The 13,163-nt window shown below is 45.6% G+C and overlaps 1 protein-coding gene across 5 annotated transcripts in view; it reads right to left on the reverse strand.

Moving 5' to 3' along the window:
* Positions 1-13,163, reverse strand: part of riox2 (ribosomal oxygenase 2) — a 46,462-nt gene that overhangs the window by 12,573 nt on the left and 20,726 nt on the right. For all 5 annotated transcript variants that reach the window (XM_086006609.1, XM_086006606.1, XM_086006604.1 and 2 more), the window contains exon 9: positions 41-145. In XM_086006609.1, coding sequence (XP_085862735.1) covers positions 41-145 — 105 coding nt within the window. The remainder of the gene's footprint in view (positions 1-40; positions 146-13,163) is intronic.

Raw genomic sequence — 13,163 nt, forward strand, 5'->3', positions numbered from 1 at the left:
CACATTAATAGAACTGTCAAGAAAATAAAAGTATTCTTACCTGAAAACTTTCTTCTTCTTCATTGTCCTCAGCCCCCATCATGTGGTTTTCTCTGCTGTTTTTCAGAGAATGATATACATACACCATCATTTCTCGAGATTCATCCTGAAAAAACGTTACAGGAACCATAGAATTATAAAGAAACCAGTCAGTGTTGGTACAAAAGCAAAATACTGCGGATGCTGGAAATCTGAAATAAAAACAGAAAAACAGCGTTAACGTTTCTGGTCGATGACCTTTCACCAGTTCTGACAAAAGGTTATCAACCTGAAACGTTAACTCTGTTTCTCTCTTCACAGATGCTGCCTGACCTGCTGAGTATTTCCAGCATTTTCTGCTTTTATTTCAGTCAGTGTTGGTTTTTATCCTCCACATTAGCAGTAGTCCTCATCCCATGTGCCTACCCTGTTCCCCTATCCCTTCATCCCCCTTTCCTTCTATCATCTATCGAACTTATTATTAAATGTTGACATGGCCTTTGCTTCAATTACTAATTCTGGTAGTACTGTACATTATACAACCCATTATGTAAAAAAGTTTCTCCGGCTCTCTGTCCTAAATATCTTACATTTAATCTAACCTCTATGTCTCCTTGTTCTAGACGCCTCAATCACTGGAAACAGATTCTTTCCATCTACAGTACTCTGTTCTAACCCTTTTAAAACACCTCTATCAAATCACTGCTTAGTCACCTCTTCCAGTAAAAACAGTCCCAAATTTTAAAGCCGTTCTTCATATTTGCACTCAGTACTCAAACTGTGATCTTACTAAGGTTTAAAGTAGATTCACTATTACATCTCGATTTTTATATTCTATACATCTTGTCATAAAATCTCAGTATTCCAATAGCTTCTTTGGGTGCAGTTTTTAATGTCTATGAAGTTGAACCTCCAAATCACTCTGCTCCTTCACATCACTCAACTTTCCCCCATTCAAAGTATAATTATTACTTTCATTTTTGACAAAAATGTACCACCTCATGTTTACCGACAGTGACTTCCATCTGGCATCTTTATTGCCCATTCCATCATTTTGTCAATATCCTTTCGTAGCTTCCTTTGTTCCTCATAATTAATTACTATAAATCCTATTTTAGTATCATCTTCAAATTTAGATGCAATTCCCTCTAGGCCTATATCCAAATCATTGCTATACAGTGAACAGATGCGGTCTCAGAACCACGTGGGACACCGCTACCCACTTCCATCCACTGAGAAACTGGCGTTAACTCCTCCTCTGTTTCCTTCCTTCTGAGTTTTGAAATCCAATTTGCTACCCTGCTCCTAATTTCATACCTCATAAACATCTCTTTTGTGAGATACTTTGTAAAATGCTTTCTGAAAGTCCATATACACCATATCCATTGCATTTCCCCATCCAACATACCCGTCACCTTCTCATAGTATTCATTCGGGCTTGTCACGTATTATCTTCCATTCTGAAATCCATGTTAGATGCTTCTAATTTTTTTTCCTTCATCCAGATGTTTAGTAATTTTGTCTTTAATTAAATATTTGAAAGCTTCTCTACCACAGATGTTAACTAGTCTGTAATTACACAAGATACCTGTCTCCCTTTTTAAAAATGAGTATTAGCTACTCTCCAGTCCTCCAGTACACAGCCATTCTCAATAGAACCCTGAAATATAATTTTGAGGGCCTCCGCTATATTTTATCCCATTTCCTTCAGGATTCTCCAATGTATTACGTAGCATAGTTTCATTGTATTTACAGCACAGAAACAGGCAATTCAGCCCATCGGGTCCATGCTCCACACGAGCCTCCTACAGCCCTTCCTCATCTAACCCAATCACCATATCCTTCTATTCCTTTCCCCCTCATGTGTTCATCTAGCTTCCCCTTAAATGCATTTACGCTATTCGCCTCAACTACTCCTTATGGTAGCGAGTTCCACATTCTAACCATTCTCTGGGTAAAGAGGATTCTCCTGAATTCCCTATTGGATTTATTAGTTACTATCTGATATTTATGGACCCTAATTCTGGTCTCGCCCACCAGTGAAACCATCTTCTCTGCCCTATCAAACCTTTTCATAAGCTTAAAGATTTCTAACAGGTCACCCCTTAGACTTCTCTTATCTAGAAAAAAGAGCCCCAGCCTGTTCAATCTTTCCTGATCGGTATAACCTCTCAGTTCTGGTATCATTCTAGAAAATCATTTTTGTACCTTCTCCAGTGCCTCTATATCCTTTTCATAATATGGAGACCAGAACTGTTCACAGTATTCAAGTGTGTTCTAACCAAGGTTCTATACAAGTTTAACATAACTTCTCCGTTTTCAATTCTATCCCTCCAGAAATAAACCCCAGTGCTTTGTTTGCTTTTTGTTACGGTCTTGTCAACCTGCATCGCCATTTTTAGTGATTTGTGTATCCCCCTTTTCCTCTACTCCATTTAGACACTTAAGGCTGGATTTTCTCAGCGGTGTCGGGATGGTGGCGGGAGAGCTGGTTTCCGGGTTCCGGTCCTGCTCCCAGCTGCAGCTGCTCTGTCAAAGGAATTTTCCCTTGATTGGCCTTGTTAAGCCCGCCCTGCGGCTTCCCAGCCAATTAACAGGAAGCGGGTCTGTTGACGCCATTTGATGACGCGTCATCAGCCGGTCTCTTTAAAGGGACCACGGCCACATTGAGTTTGACAGTTCTGTCAGTGTTCTACAGCATTGAGGTGCTGCAAAAACTGACACGCACCGCACAAAGGTGGACGCTTGCATCCAGGCTCTCCAATGACTCCCTTCATATGGTTATGGAGGGAGTCACAGCACGCAGGGAGGTTCTCTTCCCTTCCAAGGGCGGAAGAGACCTCCTTAGGACAACAACGCAACCTGGTTGCACATTGCACAGGAGCGCAAAAGCAGGGATGTCGTCAGGGGTCCCTGGCTGCAGTGGCCCCAACCTTTCAATGATCTCAATGGATCATGAAATGTTACTGCAAAGCCACACTCAAACTCACCCTGCTGCGCCACTCAGCACATCCCCATCACTCTGCCTTCCATACCCTTCTCCTGCACATCCTTACTTACACCAACTTACTTTGCACCTCCACCCAACCCTATCTTATCTACATTATTACTTCCCCATCTCACTAGCCACCCCTCCCACTCACCCTCATCCTACTGCAAGCATACCAACTAACAACACACAAGAGTAGGCACTTGAGAGGTTTAACCAATGTCCATGTGAAGTTTCTGGTAATGTGTTGTCATACAATTACTGTAAATCTATATTTTCAACACAGCCGCTTATTGGACAGATCTGTGCGCACCTTGAGAAGTGTCTTACTGAGTTCCAGTGAATGTTGAGACATAACTTTTCCACCCCCCCGCCCCACCAACCCAACACCCCCGCGCTACAGTGATGAGTGTGCATGGAATGGCTTGGACATTAAAGGGATGCTTTATGGTGCTGGTGTGGGATGGTGTCAATCTGGCGCATCATGTGGCAGCCAGGTTTTACAGCGTCAAGTGAAGTTAATCTGGCCATGGTGATGCCATTGCTGGCCTCCCAGGCAGCAAGGTTTTCAGGGGCTGATGCCCTGTGTCCTGTGCAGCATCAGGTGATGGCGGAGAAGGCTGGTGATGTTGGTGTGCCTGGTGTTGGGGCTGATCGTGGAAGGATTCAGAGGACCAAGGTCTGATTTTTTTTTTTTTTTTTTTTTTTTTTTTTTTTTTTTTTTTTTTGAGGGCACTGATGTTGCTGCAATAGATGGTAGCGGCAGGTGGGATGATAGAAGCGATCAGTCAATGGTGAGAGAGGTTGTTCCAATGAGGTGGCACTGGACATACAGTTGCCTCTAAACACTGACAAGCTAAAGAAATCTCTATGGCCTAGAAATTCAGTGGCCTGCGCCATCAGGTTGCGCCCAAAGAGGGCACTCAGAGGCTTTTGCGCCACTGGCCACACCTACCGCGATATTTAGCGGGGCGCTAATGGCGGCGTTAGCCTGTAGCGTTGCGCCGCCACCGATGACGTCATCGGTGTGCGCAGCGCCCCGCTATCGCCCCGATGGCCATATTTGGTCGCGCCCGCCTCCTCAGCGCCGGCTGCAAATAGCGACCGGTACACAGGGGCCTACCTGTGGCGGTAGTGGCGCTAGTTAAGGTGGAGGTGCGGCCGGCCGCTTTTTCAGCGCCCACCTGCCCGCACCTCCGTCCCCGGCCTCCTACACCAACCCCCTGCGGCATTGCCGGCTGTTTCCCCGAGAGCCCGGCACTTCTCCTTGGTGCCGGGCTCATTTGCCGGCACTCGCGAGCGGGGATCGCGCTGTTGCAGGCATCTCCCCCTTAACAGTGGGAGGAAGGCCTGCAGTACCGCAGCGTGCCGTGCCGCAGCGTGTGGCGCTGCGGCCCTTAGCGCGCCGATATTCAGTTTCAGCGCCCCAAGCGGGGCACGGGAAGCCTCGTTCAGCGGCCCGCTTCCATTTGGGGCGCAGAAACTGAATATCCGGATGGCGCAAGTGGCTCCACACGCAGCGGTAATTCCAGCGCCCAGGCGAGCTTGGCGCCCCAAACTGAATTTTTAGCCCTATATGTCTTACAAATGCATTAACCAACAGTTTCTGCGCTCTGAAACTGACCATCTGCAACTGGCATCCTTTACACCACTTCTGCAGCTGTCAGCTTATCAGATACATCAGAGCAGACTCAACTCATGCCAGGGTGAGCTGGCGTGTTCCCCGAGCAGCGGTTAACCCGTGGGAGAGCACGTAAAATTGGAAGGAAGCCTCAAAATAGCATTAAATTGACTCTTAACAAGCCATTTAATGAGCTCAAATGTCTCCCCCGTCGCTTGGTGTCGGGTCAGTTCCCCACTGACAAACCCGACACCTGGGAGACTCGCGTGGAGGCAGGTTGACAGCGGGTTTCCTATCCGCTATCAATCTTTGCTATTTTGATAGCGGACTCGCCTCCAAGCCCGCCCTCTGTGCGCCGGCAAAATTCCAGCCTTATATTCCAAAGAGTATGTAGCCTCCTTATTCTTTCTACCAAAATGTACCACATCACACATCTATATTGAAGTTCATTTGACAATTACAAGCCCATTCTGCAAGTTTATTTATGTCTTCCTGTATTTTGTCACAGTCCTACTCTGCATTAACTATAGCCTCCAATTTGGTGTCATCCACAAATTTTGACATTGTACTTCCGATTCCAGGGTCCAAATTGTTTATGTAAATGGTGAACAACAGTGGTCCCAGCACCAATTCATGTGGAACACCACTTCCCATCTTTTGCCAGTCTGAGTACAGGAAACTTTGTGATATCCGGCACCGACGGGACCGAGCTGTTGCCGATCTATCAAAACTGCCGGACATACAAAGTTAATGTAGAAGCATACGGAGGTTTTCATCTCCGTAGCCGACAACAAATACTGTTGCTTAGCAACAGCTTCTAAACAGTCGGCTGCAGCTGCAAGCGTCTCTAGCTGAAGCTGTTGCTATAGCTACAGACCTTGCAGTGCCTGACTGGGGGGGGAAAAAAGCAACGAGAACTAAAAAAATCTTATAGAAAACGGCTCCTGATTTTTGCCGTTAGATCGAGTATTCCGGACATATAACCTCCGGATAAATCAAAGTTTCCTGTAACTACCTTTAACCCCTAATCTCTGTTTTTTGTTTTGTAGCCAGCTTGCTATCCATTCTGCTACTTGTCTCCTGAATCCACATGTTCTTACCTTAGTCATGAGTCTACTACACAGTACCATATCAAAGGCCTTTTGGAAATCCAAATATATTACATCTACTGCATTACTCTGATCTACCCATCTATTACTTCTTCAAAGAATTCAATAAGGTTGGTCAAGCATAACCTTCCCTTTTGGAATCCGTGCTGAGTACTCTTCATTATATTTTCAGTTTCTAGATGTTTTTCTATTACATTTTTTGTTGTATCCGTGTGTTAATGGAGACACGGAATGCAGGAGTTGGGTTCACAGGTGTTTACTGAACAAAGTCTGGAGGTGAACTAACAGATACAAGACACTATACAGGCTTATATAGCCCGAGTGGCCATTACCGGCATTACAGTACACAGGGGGCTCTTAAAGGCACATACACCACAATTCTTCCCCTTTTAGACAACCAGTACATAACATTTTAAGTAATCATTAATTAACATGTTACAAGAACAATAATCTACACATTTGCTGTAGTTAATCAATTATAAGTCAGTCTCTCTGGAGGCTTCCTGACTCGGTCCGGATAACGCCTCGGTGGTGTAGTAGTTTTTGGTGGTGTAGTAGGTTCTTTTGGCAAGGTCGATTCGGCTTGAATGCCAGTGTCGGGTTCATCTGGTTCCAGTATCACCGGATCGGAGGTAGATACTATGGGTATCTCTGCTTCATCATTAGGCGTATAGAGTTGTGTTGTAGGTTGTCCCTTTTCAGATGACTATGATCTGGTCAGCATGGCGCCTTATTATGCTTTCTCCAATGTCCACAGTATACATCAGCGGTCCTAGTTGTGTGCAAATAGTTCCAGGCTGCCATTTCTCGGTACGGTAGTCCCGGGCCAAAACTTGTTGACCTATCTGGAAGGTTCTAGTTGGCCTTTCATTCATGCCTTGAAATTGCCGGTTCTCCACGTCCCTTCTGATGTTTGGCTTGATCAAATCCAGCCGGCATCTTAGGCTTCTATTGAAGAACATCATGGCGGGAGTTTGGTTTGTAACCACATGTGTTGCATTCCTGTATGCAAACAAGAAGTTATCTACCTTATGCTGAAGATTTATGTCTTCATTACCCATGGCCTTTATGGCCTTCTTGAAGGTCTGGACAAACCTTTCAGCCAATCCATTGGTGGCGGGATGGTATGGGGCGGACGTGTAGTGCTTAACCCCATTGTTTTTTTAAGAACTTCCTGAATTCTTCGGACACAAATTGCGGTCCATTATCAGAACAGATCTGTTCAGGCAGCCCATTCCTGGCAAATATGGTCCTTAATACTGTGATGGTTTTTTCCGTGGTGGTGGAGGACATCTTTATTACCTCCGGCCACTTGGAGTGTGCATCAACCGCGATTAAGAACATTGAGTCCATAAATGGACCAGCAAAGTCGATGTGTACCCTTTGCCATGGAGATGAGGGCCACTCCCATGGATGTAGAGGGGCTTGTGGTGGGGCGTTTTGGACCTTCTGGCATCCTAGGCAGCTCTTGGTCAGTTCTTCGATGTCTCCATCGATACCTGGCCACCACACAAACGCTCTGGCTAGGTTCTTCATTTTCACTCCACCCAGATGCCCCTCGTGAAGCTCCTTTAGCACTTTATCCTGGAGTTTGGGTGGAATCACCACTCTGGATCCACACATCAAGGTTCCTCGGCACACTGACAGCTGTTCTCTTCTTTGCGAGAATGCTGGCAACAGTGGTTCGCCATGTGCTGGCCATCCCTTCACCGTTAAATCGTAGACTCGAGAGAGAGTCGGGTCATTTCTCGTTTCCTTTTCAATGGCAGAATTTGTTACTGGTAGACATTCTACTATGGTTGAGTGGAACATCTCCACTGGGTCCACTGTAGGTGCCTCTTCTACCGTTGGCAACGGTAGGCGCGATAAACCGTCAGCATTCCCATGCTGTTTTGATCCTTTGTATTCTATGTCATATTGGTGTGCCCCTAGAAAAAGGGACCACCTCTGTAGCCTTTGCGCTGTCATAATGGGAACACCCTTTTTAGGGTTGAATATGGAGACGAGGGGTTGATGGTCAGTCAACAAGGTAAATTTTTGTCCGTGTAGGTAATGGTTGAATTTTTTCACTCCCCATACCAGGCTGAGTGCTTCCCTGTCGATCTGGACATAGTTACGCTCAGCTGAGTTCAATGAGCGTGACGCAAAAGCTATCGGCCGCTCCGAGCCATCGGGGAATCTATGCGATAATACCGCTCCTACACCGTAAGGGGATGCATCGCACGCCAGTCTGATTGGCAGTGATGGGTTGTAATGAGCCAAAACTTCCTTGGACGTGATCAAGCCTTTGCATTTATGGAAGGCACGTTTACAGTCTTCGCTCCATTTCCAAATTACTCCCGTTTGTAGCAGTTCGTTAAGAGGGTGCAGAAGAGTTGACAAGTTCTGTAAAAATTTATGATAGTAATTTATCAATCCCAGGAACGACCTTAATTGTGAGACGTTTTCAGGTGCTGGGGCTTTTATGACCGCTTCAATTTTTTCAGGTGACTTATGCAACCCTTCCTCGTTAATTATGTGGCCACAATATATTTGTTTCTGGAAAAATTCGCACTTGGGGCGATTTGCTCGTAGGCCCCGTTCTCTCAGCCTAGTGAGCACCTGCTCCAAATTGGCACGGTGCTCGTTGTCGTTTTCTCCTGTTACAAGGATGTCGTCTAGGTAGCATTGAGTCCCCGGAATCCCTTGGAGGACTTGCTCCATAGCTCTTTGCCAGATAGCTGGAGCTGATGCTACTCCGAAAACCAGTCGATTGTACTGGTACAGGCCTTTGTGTGTATTTATCGTGAGATACTTTTTAGAGGCCTCTTCAACCTCCATCTGTAGATATGCGTGTGCCAAGTCAATTTTGGTGAAACGTGTCCCTCCGGATAGTGAGGCGAAAATATCTTCTATCCTCGGAAGAGGATACTGAATTTTTTTTCTGTTCCTCAGTTATTTTTCAACGTTTTCTTCATGACCGGGACGATGGGTGTTGCCCACTCGCTCCAATCTATCTTGGATAATACACCTGCCTTTTCCAAATTCTCCAGCTCTGCCTCGACTGCTGCACGAATTGCGTATGGCACCGGCCTTGCCTTAAAAAACTTGGGAATTGCCGCATCTTCCACTTTTATTGAGGCGGTGACGCCTTTCAAGGTTCCTAGTTCCTGTTGAAACACTTCTTTGGCGTTGGCCAAGATGTCTTTTAATCGTTCAGGTATGACGTCATCATCATTTTTTTTCTTACTGGTCACCGTTAGTGCCTGAATGGAGTGCCAGTCTAAACGTATCTTCCTGATCCATTCACGTCCCAACAGCGGTGGACCACCATCTTGCAGAACGTATAAATGCAACTTCTGTATTTCCTTGCCATTGTATACAACAGGCACCTTTATTTTCCCTTTGGGGTATACTTTCTGCCCCGTATATGTTTTCAAGATAATGGATGTGTCTTTCAAAGGTATATGCGGAAATAGCCGCTCGTAATCCCGTCGACTTATGACGGTCAGAGCTGATCCTGTATCTAGCTCCATTTTAACTGGGGACCCCGCTATCGTGAGGGTAACCCAAATGGTCTGGTAATCTTCTTTGGCAATTACATTATGTAATTTGAGAGAGCTTAATCTCTTGTTTCCGGAGTCGCTATCGCTCTTCTGGTCTTCGGAGCTACTGTCCGTCATCATTTGTACCTTTCTGTACTTTTCCTTATTGATTTTTTTCCTGTCCGTGGATTTTTTGTGTCCAGATCGGCATACACGTGCAATGTGTCCAATCTTTCCACATTGCCTGCATGCTTTGTCCTTGAACCAGCAGTCCCTCTGGTCATGGGTGGATCTGCTGCTGCGATAACATCTCTCGAAACCCTGTGTCATTTCATGGGTGCCGAAGTCCTGTGGCTTTTGCTGTATCTCTGCAGCTCCTCTTGCGGCTGCTTCGTATGATACAGCCATACTGAAAGCCTTGTCCAGTGTCAAATCTTTCTCAGAAAGTAGCCTTTTCTGTGTTCCTTCACTTAGGAGACCGCAGACGAATTTGTCGCGAAGAGAATCTGCCAGTCCTGCCCCGAATTGGCAGTGCTTTGACAGCTTCCTTAATTCGGTGAGGTAATCAGCATTACTTTCATTCTTGTGCTGATTCCTCTTGAAGAATTTGAATCATTCCGTTATCAGCAGCGGTGTTGGGTTTAAGTGCTCCTGTAGGGTATCAACAATCTCCTTAAAATTCTTGTCCATCGGTTTGGCTGGAGTGATTAAGTTTCGTAACAGCCCGTATGTCCTTGCGCCCATTAGATTTAGAAGTACTGATGCCTTTTTATCATCTTCTATTTCATTTGCTGTGCAATATACCTCCACTCTTTCCACATGTGGTCCAATCCTCTATATCGCTATCGAAAGCATTAATATTGCCAGCCTTAGGCATCCTGAAAAAAAATGGCGTCTCCCGCGCTTTCCTTTCTTCCCTGCAGAAGAAAAAATGGCGCTTCCCGCGCTGCTGACAACGGTGTTCTCCGCGGTTTTTATTTACATAGGTTTTTTTTTCTCAATAGGTGGAGACTCGTTCCCGCCGGACTCTCTGGGACTTTTCCCTCCCTCTGCTTGGTCCGAACGCGGACCTGCTTTGCGGCGCCGGTCGTCTCCCGAGTGCTCCCCCCCTCTGTTTCTGTTTGCCTCCGCCTTCCGACTCGCTGCTCAGCCCTGCTGCAGAGCCAGCCGATCGAGCCCCAGCCCGCCGCCCAGGAAGGATTATTGCAGTACCTGCCACCAGCTCGGCTAGCTGGTGAAACCACAGTTTTTTTTTCTTGTTTTTCTTCGACTTTCGTCTGAGGAATCGGTCTCCTTGAGGTGCTGCTGAATTACAGATAAGTATGTTTCCAATTCGTCACCACTGTTGTATCCGTGTGTTAATGGAGACACGGAATGCAGGAGTTGGGTTCACAGGTGTTTACTGAACAAAGTCTGGAGGTGAACTAACAGATACAAGACACTATACAGGCTTATATAGCCCGAGTGGCCATTACCGGCATTGCAGTACACAGGGGGCTCTTAAAGGCACATACACCACATTTTTGAGTAAGTATTCCATTATTTTCCTACCACTAATTGGTCTATAGTTCCCTGGACCTATTCCATCTCCCTTTTTTAATATAGGAATCACTGTCCACCAGTCCTCTGGCACTATTCCTTTTACTAGTTAATTTTTATATATCTGTAATAGTGCCTCTGCTATCTCTTCCCCAACTTCTTTTAATATGCGCAGATGTAATCCATCCGGATGAGGGGTTTATCCTCTCTTAAGTTTGATTAGTTTATCAATTATCCCCTTTCTATCTTAAATGTCTTTATATATTTTTTGATCTCTTTTCTAATGTCATGTTCACCATGTTATTCTCCCTGGTAAATACCGAGGCAAAGTAATCATTTAATATTTCCGCCATTTTGCTGTCATTACCTGTGAGATTATGATGTGCATCCCTTAGTGGCCCTATCCCTATCCTGACTTTTCTTTTGCTATTTAGGTGTCTGTAGAATACTATTTATTTTTATATTCCTTGATAATTTAATTTCGCAGTTTCTCTTTGCCTTCCTAACTGTTTTATTGACTCCCTTCCTAACCTTTTCGTATTCCCCTTTGTCATCCTCTCCTTTGTTGTCTATGTACTTGGTGTATGCCTTTTTTTTTTAGTTTAAAATTTTCCCTTATTCATCCATGGTGTGTCATTACTGGCTAGTTAGTTCTTGCTTTTTAGTGGGATATATTTCTCCTGGGCTCTCTTGATCACCGTTTTAAATGTTTCCCACTGCTGTTCTATTTCTTGTCGGTAAAATTTTCAAGTTTATTTTCCCTAGTTCCATTCTCATCCCATTAAAATCAGCTTTTTTCCCCCAATTTATTACTTTGGTCTTAGTCTTACTTAAGTCCTTCTCAATCTTTATCTTAAACCTTATTAAGTTGTGTCACTTTGTCCTTCTTAGGTTATTATATTTTATTTATTATATTTCTCATCTCGCTCTTAGCCAATCCCCACTATCTTTCTATTTTGTAAACATTGAAGCAAAGTACTTGTTAAGTATCCCTGCCAATTTCCATTTATCTGCTACTAACTCACTATCCATAAGAACATAAGAAATAGGAACCGGAGTAGGCCTTTCAGCCCCTCGAGCCTGCTCTGCCATTCAATAAGATCATGACTGATCTTCTACCTCAACTCCACCTTCCTGCCAGATCCCCAGATCCCTTGATTCCCTCATCTCCTGATTCAACCTCACATTTAACAACAGAGGTATTTGGCTGCTGATAATGAAGGGACCATAATTCTCACTATTTTTACAAATACAGTAACTGAAACATTTTCCCGATGACCACATCATTATGATTTGATTCAGAAGTGTTCAAGCACTCCATGGCATAGAACATTATTACACCATTATTTCAGCCAATGTCGCAGATTCCCCCATCACCGTCCCATGGTATGTCCTGTCCAACCAGCAGGACAGACCCACCAGAGATGGTGGCACCGTGGTACACAGTCAGGAGGGAGTGGCTCTGGGAGTCCTCAACATCAACTCCAAACCCTATGACGCTTCATGGTTTCAGGTCAAGCATGGGCAAGGAAGACTCCTGCTGATTACCACCCACCGCCCTCCCTCAGCTGATAAATCACTACTCCTCCATGTTGAGCAGCACTTGGAAGAAGCACTGAGGGTAGCAAGGGCACAGAATGTACTCTGGGTGGGGGACTTCAATGTCCATCACCAAGAGTGGCTCGGTAGCACCACTACTGACCGAGCCCTGAAGGACATAGCTGCCAGACTAGGACTCCACCATCTACAAGGCACAAGTCAGGAGTGCGATGGAACACTCTCCACTTGCCTGGGCGAGTGCAGCTCCCACAACATTCAAGAAGCTCGACGCCACCCAGGACAAAGCAGCCCGCTTGATTGGCACCTCATCCAACACGTTAACATTCACTCCCTCCACCACCGGCGCACCGTGGCTGCAGTGTGTACCATCTACAAGATGCACTGCAGCAACTCGGCAAGGCTTCTTCGGCAGCACTCCCAAACCCACGACCTCTATCACCTAGAAGGACAAGGGCAGCAGGTGATTGAGAACACCATCACCTGCAAGTTCCCCTCCAAGTTACACACCACCATGACTTGGAAATAGATCACCGTTCCTTCATCGTCGCTGCGTCAAAATCCTGGAACTGCCTCCCTAACAGTACTGTGGGAATACCTTCACCACACAAACTGCAGCGGGTCGAGAAGGCGGCTCACCACCACCTTCTCAAGGGCAATTAGGGACGGGCAATAAATGCTGGCCTTGCCAGCAATGCCCACATCCCATGAAGAATTTTTAAAAATCCAATCCGGCCAATTGCCACCCTATCAGTCTACTCTCAATCATCAGCAAAGTGATGGAAGGTGTCGTCAACAGTGCTATC

This window comes from Somniosus microcephalus, chromosome 14, assembly GCF_052327205.1.
Source record: "Somniosus microcephalus isolate GS21.2 chromosome 14, FLI_Smic_1.0, whole genome shotgun sequence".
Taxonomy (NCBI): Eukaryota; Metazoa; Chordata; class Chondrichthyes; order Squaliformes; family Somniosidae; genus Somniosus; species Somniosus microcephalus.